The sequence below is a fragment of the Rosa rugosa genome, chromosome 1, assembly GCF_958449725.1.
Source record: "Rosa rugosa chromosome 1, drRosRugo1.1, whole genome shotgun sequence".
Classification (NCBI taxonomy): Eukaryota; Viridiplantae; Streptophyta; class Magnoliopsida; order Rosales; family Rosaceae; genus Rosa; species Rosa rugosa.
The window spans coordinates 60857765-60880225 of NC_084820.1; the positions used below are offsets into that span (position 1 = coordinate 60857765).

General features: G+C 37.5%; 4 protein-coding genes across 8 annotated transcripts; 1 reads left to right on the forward strand and 3 right to left on the reverse strand.

Moving 5' to 3' along the window:
• Nucleotides 1-412: 412 nt before the first annotated feature.
• Nucleotides 413-2155, forward strand: LOC133725863 (transmembrane emp24 domain-containing protein p24beta2). Its single transcript, XM_062153255.1, has 5 exons — nucleotides 413-572; nucleotides 686-891; nucleotides 1219-1405; nucleotides 1490-1597; nucleotides 1784-2155. Exons 2-5 carry the CDS (start codon nucleotides 691-693, stop codon nucleotides 1915-1917), a joined length of 630 nt encoding a protein of 209 aa, XP_062009239.1. The 5' UTR covers nucleotides 413-572; nucleotides 686-690; the 3' UTR covers nucleotides 1918-2155.
• Nucleotides 2156-2600: 445 nt separating this feature from the next.
• Nucleotides 2601-5799, reverse strand: LOC133725864 (protein NOI4). 5 transcript variants are annotated; one of them, XM_062153257.1, is made up of 6 exons: nucleotides 5646-5778; nucleotides 5207-5259; nucleotides 5058-5109; nucleotides 4416-4465; nucleotides 3581-3763; nucleotides 2601-2898 (listed from the first exon to the last, which is right to left on the reverse strand). In XM_062153257.1, the coding sequence occupies exons 2-6, from the start codon at nucleotides 5216-5218 to the stop codon at nucleotides 2863-2865; spliced, it is 333 nt and encodes a 110-aa protein (XP_062009241.1). In that variant the 5' UTR covers nucleotides 5219-5259; nucleotides 5646-5778; the 3' UTR covers nucleotides 2601-2862. The 5 variants fall into 5 exon arrangements, with proteins under 5 accessions (XP_062009241.1, XP_062009242.1, XP_062009243.1 ...); XM_062153258.1 differs by lacking the exon at nucleotides 4416-4465 and having other exon boundaries at nucleotides 5646-5749; XM_062153259.1 differs by lacking the exons at nucleotides 4416-4465; nucleotides 5058-5109 and having other exon boundaries at nucleotides 5646-5772.
• Nucleotides 5800-7086: 1287 nt separating this feature from the next.
• On the reverse strand, nucleotides 7087-10550 carry LOC133725865 (acetyl-CoA acetyltransferase 2-like). The gene is made up of 10 exons (XM_062153261.1): nucleotides 10458-10550; nucleotides 9706-9774; nucleotides 9336-9434; nucleotides 9065-9238; nucleotides 8852-8957; nucleotides 8629-8767; nucleotides 8380-8523; nucleotides 8042-8127; nucleotides 7711-7810; nucleotides 7087-7589 (listed from the first exon to the last, which is right to left on the reverse strand). Exons 2-10 carry the CDS (start codon nucleotides 9752-9754, stop codon nucleotides 7260-7262), a joined length of 1227 nt encoding a protein of 408 aa, XP_062009245.1. The 5' UTR covers nucleotides 9755-9774; nucleotides 10458-10550; the 3' UTR covers nucleotides 7087-7259.
• Nucleotides 10551-13872: 3322 nt separating this feature from the next.
• Nucleotides 13873-19268, reverse strand: LOC133725866 (protein ACTIVITY OF BC1 COMPLEX KINASE 7, chloroplastic). The gene is made up of 18 exons (XM_062153262.1): nucleotides 18931-19268; nucleotides 17925-18534; nucleotides 17643-17786; nucleotides 17359-17484; nucleotides 17174-17261; nucleotides 16924-17017; nucleotides 16651-16744; nucleotides 16462-16516; nucleotides 16253-16344; nucleotides 15950-16120; nucleotides 15699-15755; nucleotides 15521-15604; nucleotides 15162-15246; nucleotides 14852-14913; nucleotides 14668-14742; nucleotides 14462-14566; nucleotides 14214-14355; nucleotides 13873-14118 (listed from the first exon to the last, which is right to left on the reverse strand). The coding sequence occupies exons 2-18, from the start codon at nucleotides 18516-18518 to the stop codon at nucleotides 14045-14047; spliced, it is 2142 nt and encodes a 713-aa protein (XP_062009246.1). The 5' UTR covers nucleotides 18519-18534; nucleotides 18931-19268; the 3' UTR covers nucleotides 13873-14044.
• Nucleotides 19269-22461: the final 3193 nt, after the last annotated feature.

The window sequence follows — 22461 nt, forward strand, 5'->3', positions numbered from 1 at the left end:
TCCATGCAGAGGCAAGCTAGAGTAAAACCATTAGCTGTACTTCTTTTGTACAAAATTTAGATGAGGTTAACGTACGTTTAGACCGATCAACAAGAAGAAAAAAAAATACTTATTCAATTTAAACGGAATAAAGTTTACTTTTAGCTCTGTCTCTTATTATAAGATTTAACCATGAAACGTGGTGTACTAATAATTCAAAATTAGGAGACTGAAAAATAAGATGGGAGAACAAATTCAAGTGAAAAATAAAATAAAATAAAAAAGATTAATCCTATCTGGCAAATACCGTCCGACGTGTAACCTTACAATTGGTCCCAGGATCAAGTAATTGAATCACACCCCGCCACGCTGGATCAATTGAATCAAACACCAAAACGACATCGCAGCGAGTCCCCTGCTGGTCCAATAAGAACTCAAACTCAGCGCGGTGGTCCGACAGCTATTATTAGCTTCCGACTTTCAGTTCGGTCAGTGAATCTTAGAGTCCTAAAACTCAAACTCAAACAGTCAAACCCATTATCAATACGGTGTAACCCTTTTTGTTTCTCTCTCCAATTTTGATTGTTTCACAGGTAAAGTTTGCATCTTTTTTCTTCTTGATCTATGGATTTACGTGTGTGTATATGATTATGCGGTGATTATTTGCAACTGATGATATTATTTTGTGGGTTGATGATAATGGCAGAGAAGATGGAGCTGCTGGGATTGTTAATGATGGGTTTTGTGATCTTGTGCCAAATGAAAGGCTCCGTTGGGTTGAGGTTCGTGATAGATAGAGAAGAGTGCTTCTCTCATGAGGCAAAGTATGAGGGTGACACTGTTCATGTCTCTTTTGTTGTGATCAAAATCGATTCGACTTGGCATTACACTCAAGAAGGAGTTGATCTTGTGGTATGGTGTATTTTTCGTTGTCTTGTTTGATTTTGGTGATTCTATGATATTGCCCAATTGTGTGCTTTGTTAATTTTCAGTAGAATTGTTGTGAAAGAATTGAGGAGATATTCATGATTTGATAAAATGGTGTTCCAGTTTTGTTCACAAATCATCGTTAGGATAAGGAACCCTTTGCTATTTACAATTTGTCAATGACTGGTTTAAGCAACAGGTATAATCTTTGGAAGAAGTTAGGGAATTGTTGCTATGGGTGGATGATATCAATGGTAATGATGCTTGTTCGATAATCTGTGATTAATGTGGGGACTTTGTTGGCGTTATTAGGTGAAGGGGCCTTCTGGTGAACAACTTCATGACATACGTGACAAGACGAGTGAGAAGTTTGAATTTGTGGTTCAGAAGGCCGGTGTTCATCACTTCTGCTTCACTAACAAGTCTCCTTACCATGAAACCATTGATTTTGATGTACATTCTGCGCACTTCACATACTATGACGAGCATGCTAAAGATGGTGAGAGCCCATGTCTTATCATTACACATTTTGAAGTAATCTTTATGACAAAGAGTGATCGCTGATTGTTCTTAATGTTTGCAGAGCATTTCAAACCCTTGTTTGAGCAGATTCAAAAGTTGGAGGAAGCCATTTACAATATCCAATTTGAGCAACACTGGCTAGAGGCTGAGACCGACCGCCAGGCAATATGTACGTGCTTCTCAATTCTCTGTCAAATTTTGATAGCTTTGTCTCGGTGCATCATTCTGTGGTTTTTTTACTATTGTACTTAAGAAATACAATTTTCACATGGCACACACTAAGCTAGTATGGTTGTGCTTTATCTTCGTAAAGTGCCTTAATCTTGGAACTTATGATCATATAACTGTGCTGCAGTGAATGAAGGAATGAGTCGGAGAGCAACTCACAAGGCAATGTTTGAATCAGCTGCACTTATTGGAACTAGCCTCCTCCAAGTTTTTCTTTTGAAACGTTTGTTTGAGCGCAAGCTTGGGTCATCTAGAGTCTAGATCATTCAGTAGCCTTGCATCAAGTATTTATCAATTGTAACATTACACAATGGAAAGATATTTTACATGGTGAAATTTTTCAGAACAGAAACTGTACCATTATAGAGTCTGATAGTTTCAAGATGGTTGCGTTGCTTATTCAGTGCCCTACATAATGGTTATTTGCAGGAAACATCATTAGTTGGAGTTTGTAAACGTTATTTTCATCTTTTAAATGTATTTGTCTTTGGTACTTGAATTGGTGATTTTGAGATTGCAAGACAATGGCTTCTTTTACAATCCGTATAAACTCTGATGCTAGAGTTTGAATTCATGCAGAACCAACTAGTGCTTGTATTGTTTTTGTATGTAATGCAACCTATCCAATCCCAATACCAGCAGGAACCTGCAAACTTGTGAATTCAAGAAAGCATGGCTGTTCTTGCTGAAGCTTTTGCTTAGAGAGAAGGCTTCCATCAATCTCTTTCTTTCCCATGGTTATAACTGAGGCATGAAGACAGTTTGTTTATGCACAGATGATAACTCGTTATTGAGGATTGAGGGGGATGCCTCAAAGTTGGAACTTCCCAATTTGGTGAGATTTTGGAGGAATAGAAAACCAAGAAAGGCTGCGCTGTAGACAAATATGCATCAAAGAAACTCAAATCCACTTGCAGGAACAAACTAAAACGCTCGGCCCAGACTTGAAATCAACAACTACGAAAAAAACTCGACATAAATATTAGTCTACCAGTACACAAACATAATACAGCAACGTTCTCAATCATTTGTCTCCCCAAATAAGCCCACAATTCTACCAAATGTTCAAAAAGACAGCAAACAGATTCCAGCAGGACCAATCACGGCTTTTGAACATAGCTCCAGTCTTCTGGAATATATAACGGCATGGGGACATAAATACGTAATAGCATTTTCTGTAAAATCTACGACATGGTGGGAGCTTCCTCACGATTCCGCACGCAAGCAGCAAAACCATTTTTTCTACAAATCAAAACACTTAAAAACATCAGAAACCGATAGTTAATATCCCTTTTGAAGTTATCATCTCTTTGATTGTTAGATGTTGTCATTTTATCCATGTGGCTTATAACCGACTGATAGCATCCTTTTTTCTTCCCCTCTTTCTCTCTTTGGTGCCAAGTTACTTGGACATCATATCATTAGCACATGAATGCTTCACCAAAATGAGGAAGTTCATTGCCAATTGAAAATACATGAAAATATAGTATATAAAACAACTGCATATGTAGGATCAACAGGAGACAGATTGGCACCAAAAATTTGAGAGGGAACAGAAGTGCCAAGTGAAATTGAAGCAATTGGAAATGATAATAAAAGTACCACTTCCTGGGAGAATTTTGTTTTATAAGTTAACAAATAATTGGAAAAATTCAATAATATAATTTGGGAAATAGAGTTATGTGCAAAATTTAGTCTCGTGCAAATTTTGATATGTCTAAGTAAAGATTACAAAACATTGTAGGTTTCAAACGCATTATGGTTCTGTAACAAAAAATACCCACTATAGTTCAACTTAACTTTCTATCTCAATGTGGATGGCTCAGTAATCCTCCTTCAGATATTAAAGAAAGATATGGAAGGCATCACACATAGAGCTATTGAGCAAACCAGAGTAACTGTAAGGTAAGCAAGTACAACTTACAGTGGTAGGCTTTCCGAGAACTGCTCCATGCTTATATGTGCAGTCATCCTTTGATGGTGACTCAGGTCTGCCACCAGTCTTTTTCTCAGTCCTAGCCTTGTTGAAGATTACTGTGAACCCCTCCGCTGATGCTGGATCATTGACGTCCCATTCACCAAACTTTGGCAGTGGTACACCCTTATCCTGAGGAAAGCAAATTTCACTTCCGGGAGTCAGCTGTTGATGTCTATAAATAATGCAATCTTATTATGATTTAAATTTTGATGCTCAAGATGCTTGCACGGAAAGATAACAGAAATGTTTATCCAAATAAGTTATAAGCTGACTTAGATTAAGTGATAGATGTCTCCATGTGCTGAAAGCCTGAAACAAAACATCTAATCAATTCTACTGTAGTTTTGGTCCTAATGCATGAGAATAGAAGATCAAGACATAGGAAGTCATATATATTCAAGAGTTGGTGCATACGCAACTCTGAAGGTAGATGCAATACGAACTTGTAAGAGTTGAGGTTTCAACAACTAAAAGATTCCAATCTCATTCAGATATGTTCTAACCCAAGAAGGAAAGTAAAGATGCCACAGATAACAGGGCAAGTACATAATGGCTAGTAACTGTATTCTGAAACTGAATCAAACAAGCCCTACTAACTCAGTGGTAATAACCCATAGTTAGGCATAAGTCAACGGATCAAATCAGATGAGGCGTTTTAACTCTTTTCATAAAATCATAAAAATCCTGCAGTAGTGTGTGCTCATATTTGAAGAACCAAAGAACATTTGTACAGCAGATGCTAAGCCAGAATCTACTGTAAAGGATGGTCTAGTGCACCAACCTCCCACCATTCGGAGGTCTGAGGAGGGTTAGATGTATGCAGCCTAGCACCTTCATCAACATAAAATTAGAGAGCTTGACTTATATTATGGTGATGGATGACTTCATGCACTGAACCAAAAAAACTAATCAATTCCACTAATATTTCAATTCTGAGGCAAGAAATAGAACCACTGCATATAGTCAGTCATATCTATTCATAGCTAATCAATTCCACTAATATTTCAATTCTGAGGCAAGAAATAGAACCGCTGCATATAGTCAGTCATATCTATTCATAGCTAATCAATTCCACTTATTTTTCAATACTAAGGCATAAAAATAGAACAACAGCATGTAGGCAGTCATATCTATTCATATGTTGGTTTATCAATTGATGCCTCTAGTTACTCTTCAATATGAAGGTATTACAAAAGACTAAAGAAGATGAAAAGCCGACAAATTAGTACGTTTGGCAAAAGCATTTTCTTGAATAATCTCTCATTAAATATACCCTTTTTCTTCAAGATACTTCCGAGAACATACCTAAAAAGAACATTTTAAGTCGAGAGTCAGATCCTCTAACTCTCGAAAATCTAAGCCAATGCATGAAACCACTAAAGTTGGAACTTGCACAGTTTGTACATTTGACCATAACTCATACCCATAGCAACCTTTGCACGCATAGAAACACCATACACACAAAACGTCAGAATCTGTGAAAATAAAGATACAGATAAACGTGAGAATGTTTATCCACCTAATCTATCAATTTAACTAATCTCCTCACACGAATATTAAATATTCTCTTACCTCCCTCCACATCAGTCATTCGGCTTTTCAACGCTAACAAACGACAGAGCAACCTTTGTACATAGCACACAGAACAGATATTCAGAAAACCTAACAATCAGATAATCAGCCTAACAAGTTTTGCAGATAGACCTAAAGCAGCTCAATCCACATACATGAATATTATCATATACAGTATATAACAATAAATTCGAATAATGAAATACTCAGTTCCAAGCAAGAAGCTTTAGCTAAGAAGTAGACAGCAAAAAGAGATGGGAACTGAGGAAAGAAAGCAGCGGGGGGTGGGCAGTATAGTCATTTCAAACAATCAGCAAGCCGAAACCCAGAAACGAAATGCTCGACACACAAACACAGACAGCCTCAGATCAAACACACACGCATCGAAAATGAAGAAGAAGAAGAAGAACTGAAATCAAACAAGAACTGGGTAGCGTACCGCCATGGTTGTGAGATTTAGGATAAGGTTGTCGTCGATGAAAAAAAGCCGCCTCCTTTGATTGGTTTGGTTTCTCGGAAGAGGAAGAGGAGGAAGGAATGGAAATAATGGTGATGTGATTGAGGATCTTTTTTGCTTTTCTCTTTTCGGGTGATTGGGGATGGGCCAGTGGGCCACGGAGTTTATGTAATGCAGAATGGGATGATGGGCTTTTGGGGGGGCCCACTAGTTGGGACCACTTAAAACTGTGTTTTCGTGCTTCCAGCGGTGTCCGCCATCCTATTCCCTTTTATTCTTCACAAAATAATGCTCCGAATATACCATAATTGGATGGATATTTCGAAAACAATCTTTTTTAAGGGCTCAACTCTATGTTAGTAGCTTTGTTTACTTTCAATATTTCCCTCAGTTTTTAAGGGCTCTCTATTTCCTTTGTTTTTAGGGTAACTGTAAGTTTTTGGGCTTGCTTATTTACTATGTTTTCATAGTCTGTAGGCTTGCTTGAATAAGTGAGCATGGGTACCGTCAAATGATCGGACCTAATCTATGTATCGCTGTGATTTTTCACAAACTCTTTATCTACCCAGAGATGGTAGAGGAAGGATATGTAATGGTCCTTTCTGGTCTGAGTATTAATATATATCGACATGATATTCTTCAAAAAAAAAAAATTAAAAAAAAAAAAAAAAAGATGGAAGGCCCAACTTCCAATAAAAGAAAGGAAAAAAAAAACATGTTAAATGCATATCACTCCTGTTGCTTTCTTGGATAATATCAATCTAGGTAAAATCTGATAGTGGAATATGGGAATCTGGAGAGAGCAATTTGGTGACCTCAGGAAATCCAATTGTGTCTTTGCCGTGCAATAAGGTCAAGTTCTCAGTTTTTAATACCAGGACTCTAAAATGAACCTGTAAATTGAGGCTGAAGTGGGAGAGCGAGAGCGGTTAAAACTTAAAAGGCTAAGGATCCCAATAAGATTGCATACCTCCAGAGAGCATGCCTTGACCATAACTTTTGATCTTGAATAATAGCTTTGATCAACCCTATTCTGAACCATCAGAAGAAGATCGAAGAGTGAAGATCAATTAAATAATTTTAGGAATCACTGACAGACGTTGAACTGAAACTTTCGAGATTCATAAGATGTCATTTCGAATGAACCATGAAACTGAAAATATTCCAATTCTAATCCAGGACCTTGCAATTGGGGATTATATCCAGTCAAGGTAAAACATGGTCACCAACCAATAGGACTTGGTTGGGATCTTTGCATCATATAACAGAAGAACACAGTGATGCTGGCATTGGTTATGGCTTCACAGGAAATTGACGTTCAATAGGTGTGACTATTTCTTTTGAATTTTCATAAATCTGGCATTGGGTCCCTATATAGCACATACATCCAAACCAAAACAAAAAAAAGGAAGACAGAGAGAGAGATGCGAACGGTGTTGAAAATATATTCTTCTAAAAGCTAAATACACTTTGTAATTTATTTTGGAAACAAGGCAACAGAAAAAATAGAGAGAATTGCACAACAAGGAATTTCGCTAGTGACAGTTCCATCTCACAGTAGTATGCATCAGTCTAACGAGTTAACTTGAAAGTCGCTTACAAAAGCTCTAGAACAAGAGCAGATGCACCACCTCCACCGTTGCAAATACCACCAACACCATATTTCGCACTCTTCTGTTTCAGTACCCCTAAAAGGGTGACCAAGATACGAGCTCCACTGCAACCAAGAGGATGTCCCAATGCTACGGCTCCACCATGCACATTAACTTTTGTTGGGTCAAGTCCAAGAATTTTCTGGTTTGCAAGAGCCACGACAGCAAAGGCTTCGTTAATTTCGTAAAAGTCGATTTGAGAAGCTTCTAAGCCAGCGTTTGAAATGGCTTTTGGAATCGCAAGGGAAGGAGCTGTTGTAAATAATTCTGGTGCCTGTGCAATTAATCTCGTATAAGCATCAGGTGGTATAAAATGATGTAAATGCACAACGAGTTTTCAACTTCCAATATCTGCAGTGGATTTAATATCAGATATGCAAAAACTTGTGGTTTACCTGAGCAGCATCAGCAAATCCACTGATCTTTGCTATCACTTGTAGCCCAAGCTTTAGTACCTTCTCTCCACTCACTAGAACTAATGCAGCAGCTCCATCACTGTTTATGAAAGGAATTTCACTTTTTAGAAAAAGCTCCAGCTTGTACATTTCTAAGGCTTACAGAGCATAAAATGAAAGCAAGGCCATTTCATTTGCTTCCATGAATAGAAAATAAAACCATCAACTTGACATTCAACACTTTTTGCACATTCCAGTGAAAAATGTACAGGCATTGCAACAAAGAAATAGAAGAAGCCAATTAATCAGCAAATTATATAAATTAACAGACCTTATGCTAGAAGCATTGCCAGCAGTAACAGAACCTCCAGTCTCCTTAAAACTCGGTCGGAGCTTCCTCAATTTGGCAGCGTCAAACTGGCATCACAATAAAGCAACATATGAGGATTTTGGGACGGAGTGAGTTCAAGGAATATAATTCACACATACCCAATATTACTTGTATATGAGATATTGTTGATGAGCAATTGCAAATTTGCAATGATGAGCAACAGATTTGAACAACTTGAAGAAAAAGGATTTGAACTGTTCATAGACTGGGAGTTGATATTTCACAAGAACAAAGATTTTTTTGGGTGTCTGACTGACATAAGAACGAGTTGTTATTACCTTTCCTAGACCTTCATCCTTGTCAACAATAGTTGATGGTCTTCCCCTTCCTCCAGAAACTTCAACTGGAACAATTTCCCATGAAAAGGCACCAGCATCTTTGGCAGCAATACCACGCTCAAAGCTCTGAACAGCAAAGTTATCCTGCAGGGATCCCAGACACATGGATCAGTGAACAGTGACATATATATGGTAAACTTGCGAAAATATTATACAATATTATAATGCATAAAAAGGTTAAAACATTACCTGTTCCTCCCTAGACACTGAATGCTGATCAGCACATAATTCAGCACAGACTCCCATGCCATAATCGTTATAGACATCCCACAAACCGTCTTTCAGCAGTCCATCAACAAGAGAATCATGTCCAAGTCGAGATCCCTTCCTGCATTTTTTTGAAATCAAATTAGCGTCCATTGAGTTTAAACATTGAACTCTAAAATGTCCATGGATCAGAACAAAATATTACCTTGCTTCTGCAATATACTTGGGCACATTAGACATGCTTTCCATACCACCAGCAACAACAACATCATTGATGCCCAACTGGATGCTTTGTGCTGCGAGCATAGTAGCTGCAACAACAAAAAATAAACATGTTATTCTAATATCACTTTTGTGTCAAAGAAGAGGAACTCTAGTTTAGAATGAACTGCAATTTCCATGGTGATAATGTATGCACCTTTCAACCCTGATGCACAAACTTTGTTAACAGTGGTACAGACCACTGAATGAGATAGTCCTGCACCCAATGCTGCTTGTCTAGCAGGAGCCTGCCCCAAATTTGCACTAAGAACGTTGCCGAAGAAAACTTCTTCTACAAGGGATGGATCAACATTTGCTCTTTTAAGAGCAGCTGCAAGTTGAGATAAATGAATGTAAGATCAGAAGAGGCATCTTATTAGAAAATAAAATGCAAAGATTACCCTGTAGGAGACTAATGTAGTGCTTACCCTCAATAGCTATAGATCCAAGCTTGGTGGCAGGTAAAGATGAAAGTGCACCGAGAAATGCACCCATGGGTGTTCGTGCAACACCAACGATGTAAACACCTGCAATAACAAACCACTAAGACTAAATGTACAGAACTTTTGAGACTTAAAAAAAAAACTGTTTTAAGCTACACAGTATATATGAACTATGTTTTTTCTTATTGCAAGTAAGCAAAATAGACACGTATTTAGTACATACAAGGGGAAACATAAGTTGATCATAGAGGCATAAACACAAGAACAGCGACTATGATTTGAAAAACCATCTAATATGATAACTATAGTTACTATATACTCCAAGTTTGGCCACAAAACAGACAAAAGTACAAACCTCTTGGACTAATCGAATCTGCACATGCTTCTGCTGCGACTGGTGCCATGGATACAAGCTAATGGAGATCTGCAACAATTAAAAGGTATTTGGTTAGTTGAAACAAAAACACCAGATTAAAAACATGTCGATGTCCTAAGTCGAGTCAAAACAAAATGATGGAGCTTGAAAAATTCAAACGAGAGAAGAGGCTGATCAATGGCAGACTAACAGATTTCTATTAAAACCACTAAACCATTCTTAACAAGTCATAATATCTACTCCACCCTCCATTGAGCTAATCAGTTAACTTCAACAGAAAGTTTCCAACAGTGTATAAAGTGATCCATTTGACTATCTGAGTAATATTCTTCACAAACCAAAGAAAATTTGACTTGTTTAGTGACTTGGGTCATGAGCAAATAGCCAGTTGAGAACCCAATTTCACATTATTATGTAAAGTTCATATCTTTAAGCAACCAAACATAAAAGACAGTGTTTTTCTTCGAACAAATTAGAGATAGATCTATCATCAGTAACCAAACAATCATGCACCAACTATCATAACAATCCTAAAAGGCTCTGAATTTATAGATTACTGACGGATCTTAGTCGATCCTAACGGTAAGAACGCCAAGATTGACCAAATGGGAAACGAAGGAAATGATGTGATCATGCTTGAATAGATGAATGAAATCAGTGTAAGTTGAAAATTGTAATAGTTTTGAGGTTTGAGATGAGAGTAAAGTGAAGAATAGAGACAAAGGCATTACCTTTGGGTTTTGGGTGTTTGGTAGAGATGTGCAGGAGCAACACTGATTAGTAGTGAAACTCAAAGTCCTCAAATTGGAGCTGGTCACAACAATAAATCCAAGCATGGGTATTTATATAGGGGGAGGAGCTCAGCCACCATGGCGACGCACGTGAGATATAAAATTACTGAAATGCCCCTGATGTGTTACTCTATAATCACTTTCATTTTTAAAAAACAATTAAGAATTCTTTTTGGGGAAAAATTTTAATATCTCTCTCTCTTCCTCCCATTTAGATGAGTTTTTGGAGACTTGAATATCAACTATTAGTCATGTTACCTTGCAATAGTATTCTTTTTACTCATAATTGACAATAATGTTCTCCTCGTTAGTCACTTACAATCGTTTTCTCTTAATTTATAATTACAATAGTTTTTTTCTTTTCAGTAGCTCACAATCATGCATGGATGGTCACCATGGTACCTGAAAATAAATTATTTTTATTATATGAGTAGCTATTTAGCTATAGCATTAGGGTAGGTACTGAAATTTAAAAAAAAAAAAAAAATTAGTTCACATTAAATTCTCAAGTAATTTGGTGAGATTATTATGGAGCTTTGGAGGCGCCAGCCAAAGAAATGTGATATTAATTGGTTTTGGTAGCTTTCAAAGGGTGCCTAGGCGTCAAGTTTGACAAAGAACATGGATGAGAGACTATGCAGTATGCACTGTTAAAAGGCATGAGGACTTGTGTAAGGTATGATGCAAATGATCTTTTAAAAAAAAAAAAACAATTTATGAGTTTATATTTGTTTGTTTTTGGTCAACTAAGGACAGCTCCAATCTATGTTTTGTGGCAAATGGGCCAACTACACATTGCATCTTAGCTTTGTATTTTTAATTGGTAAGAAGATAAATTCACTAATCTGGCTCCTACCTATCTACCAAAAGATCTATGATTAGCCGATTAGGGTGTGCTACATAATATTCCTAGGGTTGGTTTTAATAGCAATCTAGTTGATAATAACAATGCAAATTTGGGTCGGTTAGATGTGAAAAAAGGAATATCACTTTGTAATAGCATACAAAACGCAGCATCATAGACATATTTCTCGACTTGGGAAGAATTTGGTTTTATGCATTGATATTGTGTTTATATTGAAATTTGTTTCGGAAATCTTAATTGGGAAGAAGTTTAGGATTATGAGAAGTTGAAACTAGTGAAGCAAATTTCAAATGACTTGGTAAAATTTTGTCAGTAGGTGCACGTATCTATGCAGCTGCTAAACTTTTACCAAATCTTGATGCAGCAACCAATCATTTAAGCTAAGTTGTTGAACAATTATTTTCAAGTCAATTGGACTTACACAATTTAAGCCAGCAAGTAAGGAGAAAAATTTAAGTTTACTTCTCATTGTGAATGAACATGACTTTTCATGTGATTAAGTCAACCACAGCAAAGTATCAATACTATGATGATGTTTGTGCCCTACACAAGCAGAAATATATCGACATGGTGCCCAATTATCTTTATTATCTTTTAGAATTGAGTTAAGTTAGGAGGCTTAACCTTACGCGCATATTATTATCAGAGTCAAAAGCATACACTCGAAGAAATATAAAGCTAAAACTGTGACAATTAGAACTAGCTGAAAAATCACTATGCATATATTTTACAACATTGAAACGAGTGAAGTTGGTGGATGTTACTTTAAAACTTAAATATTAATTTTTTAAATTACCAAATTCATGTTTTGATTACTATTGGAAACAGATGCTTGTTTCACCTTGCTAGTTTTTAGTTTTTACCAAGAGAGTGATTAATATGAGTTCAAGTTTCTTTTTCTGTGTGAACCACTATAAGATTTCGTGGATCATGAAAGTCTGAGTCAAATTTCACCAACCACCAATTATAACATAATCTATAGAAGCCTTTTGTTGACTTCAACTGAAGTTCGTCACTTTCTGCATCCTCAAGGACCTCAACCAGTCCACTGATCACTGCTGCTGTCTTATTTTTCAATTTTCTATTTTTCACATGTATGTCGATGAAAAAAAGGCTGCTAATTAAGCCCAAGAATAAATAAACATTGGTTGGCAAGTTAAACATGTTTAATTGACAAAGCATATGATCATCCAACGGAAGTTTGTTTTGAACTTATTAAAACAGAAAACGAACATAGTGAAATGATCATTAGAGTTCAGTAAGTGATTCCAAACACGGGTTAAAGTTCAAGTACCATATTTGAAAAAGATAATTTTTGATCCATTGTGTGATCAAGATTCTCATATTGAGAAACAAGCACCCTTTTCTGGATGGAATTCAAGTATTTTGCCTGAATTGAAAAAATTGGAGGCCATCAACCTTTTGTCACTTTCCAAACCAAAATGGTTTCCCCTTTACATTCATAACAATAATATCTCTGGTCTTTTTGGCCTTCCTGATGGTCATTCTTGCCTAGTTTTGAGTCTGCACAAAGTCTGCCTGTGGCATAGACGAGCATTAATGGCTTTCTAGGAGGTCTTTCTGTCAGGATGTGGGTCGGAAGTGATGCGTTTTGGAGGAGTGGTGGGATGATGGTGTTGGGTTCTCTTCAGTCCTTGGTCTGATTGTCCAGAACTCCCTTGATCGGGTTCGAAGCAACGACGAGTGTTGACTTGGCCGATCAATTGCTGGCCAGGCGGATTCTGGGTGGGAGTTGGTGTTCTTGGCTGAGTCTGCTCCATTACGTTTTGTTGTTGCTGCCAGTTTGTATGGCGCCAGTTTAGTTTTTTTAGTTAGTTTGGAGTCGGGGCCTAGTTTGGTTTCAACAGTGCGTCAGTATAGATGTCCATTTTGATGTCTAAAGTGGGAAAAGTTTCGGTTGAAGCTTTTTCCCATTCTCATTGTAATCTTCGTTTATTAATGAAGTTCTTCCTTGATCAAAAAAAATATATATCTCTGGTCATTTTCTTTGTAACCAATGTAAGATCAAATATGGACACAACACATATCATCATAAAGTAATTGATGATTAGCTTAATATCAATCCTAGTTTAACATGGATACAAACAGTGAATCAATACTAGTGACTTAATGAAGTAGTGTATCAATTCATTAAGGATAGTAATCCATTGCTTAGTCTACAAGAAAGACTACAAGTTGTGATACATTAGGAATCTAAGAGTGAAACCTAAACCGACAAGGAATGCTTTAATGGGAAGCTTCTTGAGGTTTAAGTCTCATATATATACAGATGAATTGGTCCCTGATTACTACCACGACTATTGCATAAGTTCTGTCCATTGAGAAGCAAGTTGGTAAGTAACAGAAGACCATATTCAGTGATCGTGTTTAGCAGTTGCATAAGATGGAATCCATGCCAGTGATTGCTGAAGGTAAGCTTTAGTTCTTTTGTGATTGTTGTGCATATGATTGTGAGCATGTAATTATGGTTTTACAACCAATACTATTATATTTACTCAATGAACAACCAATGCATATATATACAAGGTTCAATTTTCTGTGTATACAAGGCATGCAACTCTTGTTTGCATGCAAAAAATTAGACTTTTAAAGGCAAGAATATTGGTTATAAGCTTCTGTTCTAGCTTTCCAGGTTGAGGAACTATATCATCTTCTCAAATTTATCAAGATTCTTCACCCTTTGCATACATCTAGCAAACAGTGCGAAAAGAACTCCTGCACAGTTACAAAGAAAAGAACTGTGATGAACACAATCTTTAAATTGACAAATGGGGCCTTTATATCAAAAGTTTATAGCAACAGGTGATCACCTGCACCAATGTATGACCCATTTGCAAAAGCCAGATTGCCTTGACTGCCCAAAGTGACCCCAAGGTTAAGCAGAGAACTTCCCAAGACTGTATATATCGTCGCCATTTGGAGAATATTTGCTTTCTTAGCAGCTCTTTCTGACTGTCAAATGTAGTCTTTTCATTATAAAGTGAACTTGTGTTTGTAAGTGCTAAGAAAGTATATCACAAGTGAAAATGTATCCATTCGAGTCAGATCAGTGGAATACCTCAAGCACCCGAACTCGGAGTTTCAGATCCCCCGACTCAAGTTCTTTCACAAACTCCTCTATTCTCTGAACTCTGTATGGCATGGACATTGTGTAGCTTCTGGCCTAAAAATGCATACAGAAAACTCTTAATTTTGCTTTAACATTTACTTCATGAAAACAAGAACAAGGAACTAAATGAAGGAAAGCCAGTTAAGTCTCAGTACATCATCGGCTTGTCTCCTGATTTCATTTACAAGTTGTGTCCCAGTACGCCGCTTCTGTCTTAAATCTAAGAGTTCCTGCATATAGCACAATAATGTCGGTGATATGCTTCCAAACCATTGCCAAGGCAAACAAGTTGTTATTCACTAAGTGGTAGATTATAATTGTTAGGAAATTGTAAGGAACCTGGGCATAAGGTGCAGCAATCTTCACGAAGGAGAAATCTGGATTTAGAATATAGCCTATACCTGAAAGCAAAATTTCAAGTAAGAATAAATGTTGACTAATCTGTTTGACATTGAACTTGATAAAATGAAATGGTTGAATAATTGAAAAATGAGATTATTCAGAAACATAAAGGTCCTATGCACATGAGTTCTCATTTTGAACTGAAACAAACAGTCATTTCATCTAAAAGAACATAGAATCAAGGACTAGGACATTCCATAGAATTGGGAGATCTTTACAACTAGAATATCAGGATGAGAGAGAGCACCTTCTAGGGTTGAGAATGCCCTGAGAACAAAAGTAAATGTGGATGGAAATCGAAATGGTTGATCTTGTGCTATTGCAAATAAATCCTGCCATTGAGAAATTTTACCAACTTTAGGCCATAAAAGGTTATAGGGTGAAATGGGCAAATGATTCAACATTGATCTTCATCAACGCAGTGATGCAAGTAATCAAAGATCTCAATTTTGAAACTGGTTTACAGTCAATATCCTGATAGCTGTAGGAGCTGTGTTTGTTTGATCATTTCTCCATTTCTGGCTCTTTCTGTAAGAGCTAAAACTGGAAGCTATTATCAGTAAAGTTATCCTGTAAGCTCATTTAGAGTGACAAATATAAGCATACCTCTCCTATTGCAGAAAAAGTAGCCTGCTGATCTGGTGTCTGGCTTAGCAAATTATCCAAAAAGAATTGAACGGATCTCCTTACCTAGAAATAAGGTGATAAAAGAGAGAAAATTAGTACCAAAAATGCTCCAGAAAATCAGCTTTAGACATTACATGAGTTTTGGCAAGATGTATACGGAAGATAAATCTCCTGTGGGCTGAAGTGCTCCAAGATTTATGAGGCATTGCATAACCTGCAAGTGGTTTTTATCAGATTAAGTCTTTGGAGCAAGGCCAGAAATATAAAATGTAATTTAGTGTTCTTTAAATGCATGCTTTTGGGTCATTCTAAGGGTTAGATGACCAAAGCTGTAACAAATGACTAATGCTTATATTATCTGTGGGAATTCAAAATCAGCTGTCTGTAAGGGGGTGCTAGAAACTACACCTTTTTGGCATCTTTCTCATATACAGAATAGAAAAGTTCAAGTAGTCTCTCTCGGGTGAAAGATTTAATATCTCCCATCATGCCAAAATCATAATAGATTAGAGTTTCATCCACATCAACAGCGAGATTTCCTGGATGAGGATCAGCATGGAAGAAACCGGTTCTGAGTATCTGCGAGCACAGAAAAATCTAGTTCATTATTTACTTATATAAGATAGTCTTGTTAGTTATGGTAATCAAAAGAAAGGAATGGCAGGATGAGTGATCACAGGAATTAGTGTGGAGAGGAACAAAGGTCCTGACCTGGATCAAGTATGCTTCAATAGCATGTGATGCAATTTGAGAACGATCAAATCCCTGCGCGTCTAGCATATCTAGCCTGTTTATCTTAATACCTGGTGATGGAAGAAAGACAACTGATCAACAACATAAAGATGATGCTGACCAACAGCAGAAGGCAAATACAGGATCTGAACAAAAAGAGGAGAAGAGACATTAGTATAGAGCAAAACCTGGAACATACTCCAATGTCAACACCTTCGTGGCAGTGTAATCCCAAAAGACCATCTACAAAAAGGAAGAGTGTCGTTAAGATATAAATCAGCAAGACTGGACTAAAGATTGCAGTTTTATAGTTTTTTTTTCCCCTAAGAAGATCAAATATTAAGGTTTATCTTGTAGCTCTGCAGCAAGAAACATACAGGTACTCGAACCCACTTTATATTCCGAAAGTCTCTGCGAAATCTGTCAGCGTTCTTCCCTTCATTTATATAATCAATTTCTTGATACAAAATCCTGCAATCCGTGAAATGAAAGTATGATTCAAAGCATCACATTTGTGAAGGGGAAAATGAAAAAATGTTTCACTAGAATCTTTCGGCCAAGCTCAAATTGACATGCTTACACTAATAGAGTAATAGTCCAAGAAATATCATCAAATATTAACAAGCAACTCAGATACACTTAGCACATACGTGGCACATTCTTCATATATCCCAATCCAGTCCCTTGATGGACCACCAAGGCTTTCACTTCTCTGGAAATACTCTGCAATTAGCTTCAGATTTTCTGAAAGGAAAGAGCAGAAAATTAGACAGCTAACTAAAACTTCTAAATTCAAACTAATGACATACTCCACTGAGAAATATGAGAAGCACGTCAGATAGCTAGATATACAAAATCACAGAACATACATACAGGTACGATACGATGTTATGCACTTACTTAGGTCAATGTCAAAAAGCTTCTTCAGACCAGGTCTTTGAACTTTCACGATTACTTTCTCTCCATTATGTAGGATAGCGCGATGAACCTAAAGACATGACTCATTGATATTCAAATTAGCTAAAGAGAATACTTAACAATATAAACAGACAACAGCTGATGACACATAGTGATGAGCTAAATACCTGACCAAGACTAGCAGCAGCAATTGGCTGGTCCTCGAACTCCTTAAACAATATATTGATGGGAGCTCCTAATTCAGTCTCAATAAAGCCTTTCGCTTTGGCTGGTGAGAAGGCGGGAACCCTATCCTGAATTATAGAACATGAGAATCACATGAATCACATAAGGAAATATCAATCTAGAACATAACTGCACAAATGCTTGAGAGCTAATCATAAACTAATATAAGGTTACGCAATTTCTGAGCACAGCCCTAACAAAAAGTACTGTAACTGATATTAAGTACCTGTAATTTGGCAAGCTCGTCCACAAACTCCTGCGGAAATAGATCTGATCTTGTTGAAGATAATTGTCCGAGTTTGATAAAAGTTGGGCCAAGCTGCAATACACGCTCTCGCAGCCATGAGGCGGTCTTTCGCCTTCTGATTTTCTGAATGAGAGATTGATTTATAAAGACTTCAGCAGAACAGAAGAACAAGAAGTCCATAAAACCAACAACTGAAGGGAGACTTGGCCAGTTATGACATAAGCAAAATAGACTTCAAGTCCACAAAACCAACAAACCCACCTGCTTATCTTCTGTGAAACCTCCTATATATGCCCATTTTGCATTGTCGAACAGAACACGAACACGCAATGAGAGAACAAAAGACCATACATCTGCAGATCGTTGCCATGAATTATAGTTTTCATTGGCCCAACTGAAGCTTTCATCTGATGGCAAAACTCTTAGCTCATCGAACGGGGGAAGTTCTTTAGAAGTTTTAGATTTCTGTGTCTTAACCAAGGTTGCAGCTGGAGTCGAATCTTTTCTAACTAGACTTGCTCCATTAACAACCGGCTTCGAACCATTCACTCCATTCACTATGTCAGCCTTATTAGTAGATGGGGTTTGTCTTTTCATTACCTCACTAGCTGGCACCATTTTCACAGACCTTCCATTGACACCAAGCCTTGAAGATGATGACTCAGCCTGTTGCATTTCCACTTGAAACCGAAGACATTGATTGGCCCGAGCTGGATTACTAGTTGGTCTCCCGGAATTGAGGTTTTTAGGAATCGAAATTGAGCTTGAGAAACTAAGACTATTTACTGATTTCCCTTGATTTGTTAACTCCACATTGTGCCCATAGCATCTGTTTGTAGCCAGTACTGCAGCCATCTATGATTGCAGACACCTACAGCACACAATAATCACAGAAACTATAACCCAACTGTGGAATTTGAAAAATGAAAAATCCAAAAATCCCAATTTGAAGCAAAGCAATAGACAGAGTCATCTTTAAGCGCACACAATAATACTGGACCAGAAAAAGATCAAAACCTTGGTGTTCATGGGAATTCTGAAGAAAATAAAGCAATGATCATCTGAGCCTCAACATGCATATGCACAAAACTGACCCAACCAACACTCATATAGATAATCAAACACATTTTCAAACAGAAAAGCATTGAAATTGGACATAAACAATTAGCAGACCAACATATTGCAAGTCAACTGAAAGCATAAAACTTTGATATATTTCTATGAAACCAAAGACAACCCAGATGAAAGAAAGAGTAAACAAACTTACTGGGTAAGAAGAACTGAAGGAAACAGAACCAAAGCTCCAATCTTTCACAACTGTGGGGAGACTGAGTAGAGAAGAAGGTGGACTTTTGGAGCAATATTTAATGGGTTTGTTAACCAAGCTACAAGTGAGCAGAGTACTTTTATGGAATAATAATAATGAGGAAGTGAGAGAGGTTAGAGAGCCTGCTATAACAAGAAGAAGAACGTGCACAACATGAGCTGGTCTGTTCTGTTGTGTCCAAGTTTCCAAGAGTATTGCGTTCAAGGCAGAGTTTGGTCGGAGCAATTTGTGTTGAGGACAAAAAACGGAAAATGGTATATTAAACTGCCGCCATTCGGTTGCTTGGTGCGTGTTGGGCCGCTCCTATACGCTATACGTACGTTCGAACAGTTCATGGTCACGTGGCAATCCTTAGGTCTGGTAAATTGCTAAATTCTATTGGCTATGCTCTCATAGTCTATGGTGTCGCTGTACATAGAGAGAAATATCGTATCGAAATACGTAGCAGGGAAGGTTGGCATGTTACGGTTCTGCTTTGTTGATGCCAATTGTTACCAAGAATGACATGACACTGGAGGAAAATGGTAAGAAGGTTTTTTATTTTTATTTTTTCCGACTAGGTAAAGAAGGTTTTTTGTTAAGTGGTCTCAGACATATAATGACACGATTAGTAAATACATCTACCATCATAGGTCAAAAGCCAAACTTATTTAGCCTACTCAAAACAGAACAGTTCTCCAAGACACACAAAAGGCAGGACTGCACAATAGGCTAAATTCTATAAGCGAAAAATGAAAAATCGCGCTAATAAGAGTTGGTTCAGTTGGCAATGACGGACTTGTGATGTAATCTCACACAACTTTGATCCCCGCTACCAACAATCTCTCATTTGGTGGGCAATCTAGAAAATGTCCTGCATAATTCTATACCAATGGTCTGGGTTGGGACACTGGCCAGTTTCGTAAGTCCTGTTGGGTTGAAGTCGTAGATTTGCCCTGACCCTGATAGTGTAGGGAAGCCTCCCTCTTACCTAAACTTTTTGTAACCAAAAAAAAAAATTCGCCATCTCAAACGGCTATAATTAAGTTGAAAAAGAAAAAAAAAAGGCTATTTACTTTTGGGTAATTTAAACTTTATAATTTAAAGGTAACTTTTTGTTTCATTTGCAATCTTAAAAGGTACAGATTTAAAGTTTTTAACCCAACTAATATATATATATATATATATATTTTAATTACAACCTAAAGATTAGACGAGTATGTTTGGCTAACTTGACTTCTAGGAATTTTCGTATCTACTTATTTATGAGAATCATTTTTCACATCAACCTCTTTCTTAGGTATTCTATCATTGCGACTTTGCGAGTTGACCATGTTAAGGGCTAGTTTGGGATTGCTGTGACTTTTAAAAAAAAACTGATACTGTCGTGGTGTGAGAATAATCAGCTGTGAATTAAAACAGTTTCGTGTTTGGTAAATAATATTTTTAAAAGTGCTGTCAATACATAAAACAATTGCAGAGCATGTTTTGATCCACAACAGTTTCTAAAAGTAACCTCTGGGCTGCTATCTGCTGCCAGTGATCTATAACGACTCTCAATTAAAGTTGTTTTTTATTTATTTACCAAACACAATAAATCCTAAAATTTTGAACAAAAGCTGATTTTTTTTAAAGCGAAGCAATCCCAAACGGGACCTAATTAGGTTGAAAGTCTCTATATTATACCTATATGCATATACCTATATAATAAGGTACATAATCATCAGAACACTTTTTCTAGTTAATTTGATTTCAAGTATGTATCTAATATATAGGAGGTTTATTTTTTGTTTCTTTTTGTATGACACCTCTATATTAGAATCATTTTATTTTTTTTGGTATCATTCCTCTTTGTTAGGTTTTTCTAGTTAATTTGATTTCAAGTATGTATATGATATATAGGAGGTTTATTTTTCGTTTCTTTTTGTATGACACCTCTTTATTAGAATAATTTTTTTTTTTGTATCATACGTCTTTGTTAAGTTTTCTACTATATTATACCTATGATCGTAGAAGATACAACCTTTTGTTTAACTTGAAGGCATTATGGTTTTCGAGCCTCACTTACATATAAATATTTATAGGTTAATTAGAAATGTAGCAGTTGAGAGTGAAAAGCTATCTTTGGATTAACCTATAAATATCCAAGAACAAGATACGTACCTTACAATTAGACATTTTTCGAGTATATAGAGTGGCATTGAATGTGAGTTTAGGAGTGAAAACACAATAACAAAAGCTTTTTGCCCATTTCCTGATCCCATCTCCAACCTTTTTTTTTTTTTTTTTTTAAAGGGGGCTGGTGCAGCTGCCCTCAAACATTGATTAATGAAATTGCAGAATACATGGGGGGGGGGACGTAGAGTCTGAACCCCATATTACAATTAGCATCAAGAGAACAACTTGAAATAATACCAGGAGTCTCCACTAAATCTATGTATTCTAACAAGCACCAACTAGCAAAGAGTGTACAACCGGCTACTCCATTTGCTTTGACAAAGTGGTGACATAACGGAAAGATTACTCTATCACGAAGAAGCATCATTACAAATATAGCACGGCTTTCCTACTATGTTGTCAAACAGAAACAAATTCGGCGACACTCTATTTCATCCTGCCACTAGGAGGTTGCGTCCATTTGATCAAGTCAACGGCTCTTCTCCTCACTAGGACAGACAAGGCACATTGAGTGTGCATACCGGGACCAAGCCCACATCGCTCTACCATAAAGTGACAGGGAATTATTGCTGGCATTATGCCAGGTCTTACTAAAAATGAAAAGCAATAAAACATAAACCAAATAAAGTAAAAACAATATGGATCTAGAGCCCAGGCCCAAGCTTAGGCCCCGGGCCAAAAATACTCAGGCCCAAGCCAATAATGCAGACCGTATGTGTCAACCCTCCACCATCTAGCACGCAACGCATCTGTCGTCCCATCATCGGTTGCCTACCCTCCACAAGCCGACTGCGCCTTCATCCCTCCATCCTCCCCATCATGCCAACATGCCTCGCCGCTCCTCCAAACCACCCCACTCGCCGGGATTGCTGCAAACAACCCAAACCAGATTCGAGCAATCCTATCCGATCCAAGTTCATCTGCACCATATCTCACCGCCACCCACTTGTTCCTCCTAAGCGACCACCGTCCGTGCTCCAATAGAGGATGGATAGACATCAGTGCCACCGGCTTTCCACCTAACCGTCACCGCCATTCCTCGACAAGGCCTCCCCGCAAGCTAGATAGTGAAGCCACCACCACTGCTGCACTTCGACTGGGCTTACTCCAAAACCACCAACCACTGGACACTAGGTCCCCTCTGGCCCGTCCGACGGCGCCGCAACAAGGGTGTGCCGTCGTACCGGGCATACACTCTCGCCGGAAGACTAGTCGCGCCTCCTACGGTTTTCCACCAGTTCTCCAACCCTTTTATTTTCTTTCAGATAGAACATTTCTTTAGTTGTCCCTCAAAGACACAAGCAAGAAGAACAT

Bases quoted from the DNA above. Each gene is read 5' to 3' on its own strand.
- LOC133725864 (XM_062153256.1), bottom strand. From the start codon at position 5,048: ATGGTCAAATGTACAAACTGTGCAAGTTCCAACTTTAGTGGTTTCATG. The intron at 4,466-4,939 runs GTATGTTCTCGG...ATGTTGATGAAG, and splicing joins ACTTAAAATGTTCTTTTTAG to GTGCTAGGCTGCATACATCT. The intron at 2,899-3,580 runs GTAAGTTGTACT...TTTGATTTGTAG, and splicing joins TTCTCGGAAAGCCTACCACT to AAAAAATGGTTTTGCTGCTT.
- LOC133725866 (XM_062153262.1), bottom strand. From the start codon at position 18,518: ATGGCTGCAGTACTGGCTACAAACAGATGCTATGGGCACAATGTGGAG. The intron at 17,787-17,924 runs GTGGGTTTGTTG...TCTCTCATTCAG, and splicing joins GTTTCACAGAAGATAAGCAG to AAAATCAGAAGGCGAAAGAC. The intron at 16,345-16,461 runs GTTTTGCTCTAT...TTCCATCACCAG, and splicing joins GACATTGGAGTATGTTCCAG to GTATTAAGATAAACAGGCTA.
- LOC133725863 (XM_062153255.1), top strand. From the start codon at position 691: ATGGAGCTGCTGGGATTGTTAATGATGGGTTTTGTGATCTTGTGCCAA. The intron at 1,406-1,489 runs GTGAGAGCCCAT...TAATGTTTGCAG, and splicing joins TGACGAGCATGCTAAAGATG to AGCATTTCAAACCCTTGTTT. The intron at 1,598-1,783 runs GTACGTGCTTCT...ACTGTGCTGCAG, and splicing joins GACCGACCGCCAGGCAATAT to TGAATGAAGGAATGAGTCGG.
- LOC133725865 (XM_062153261.1), bottom strand. From the start codon at position 9,754: ATGGCACCAGTCGCAGCAGAAGCATGTGCAGATTCGATTAGTCCAAGA. The intron at 9,435-9,705 runs GTTTGTACTTTT...TTGTTATTGCAG, and splicing joins AGATTCGATTAGTCCAAGAG to GTGTTTACATCGTTGGTGTT. The intron at 8,524-8,628 runs GTAATGTTTTAA...GGATCCCTGCAG, and splicing joins CAGTGTCTAGGGAGGAACAG to GATAACTTTGCTGTTCAGAG.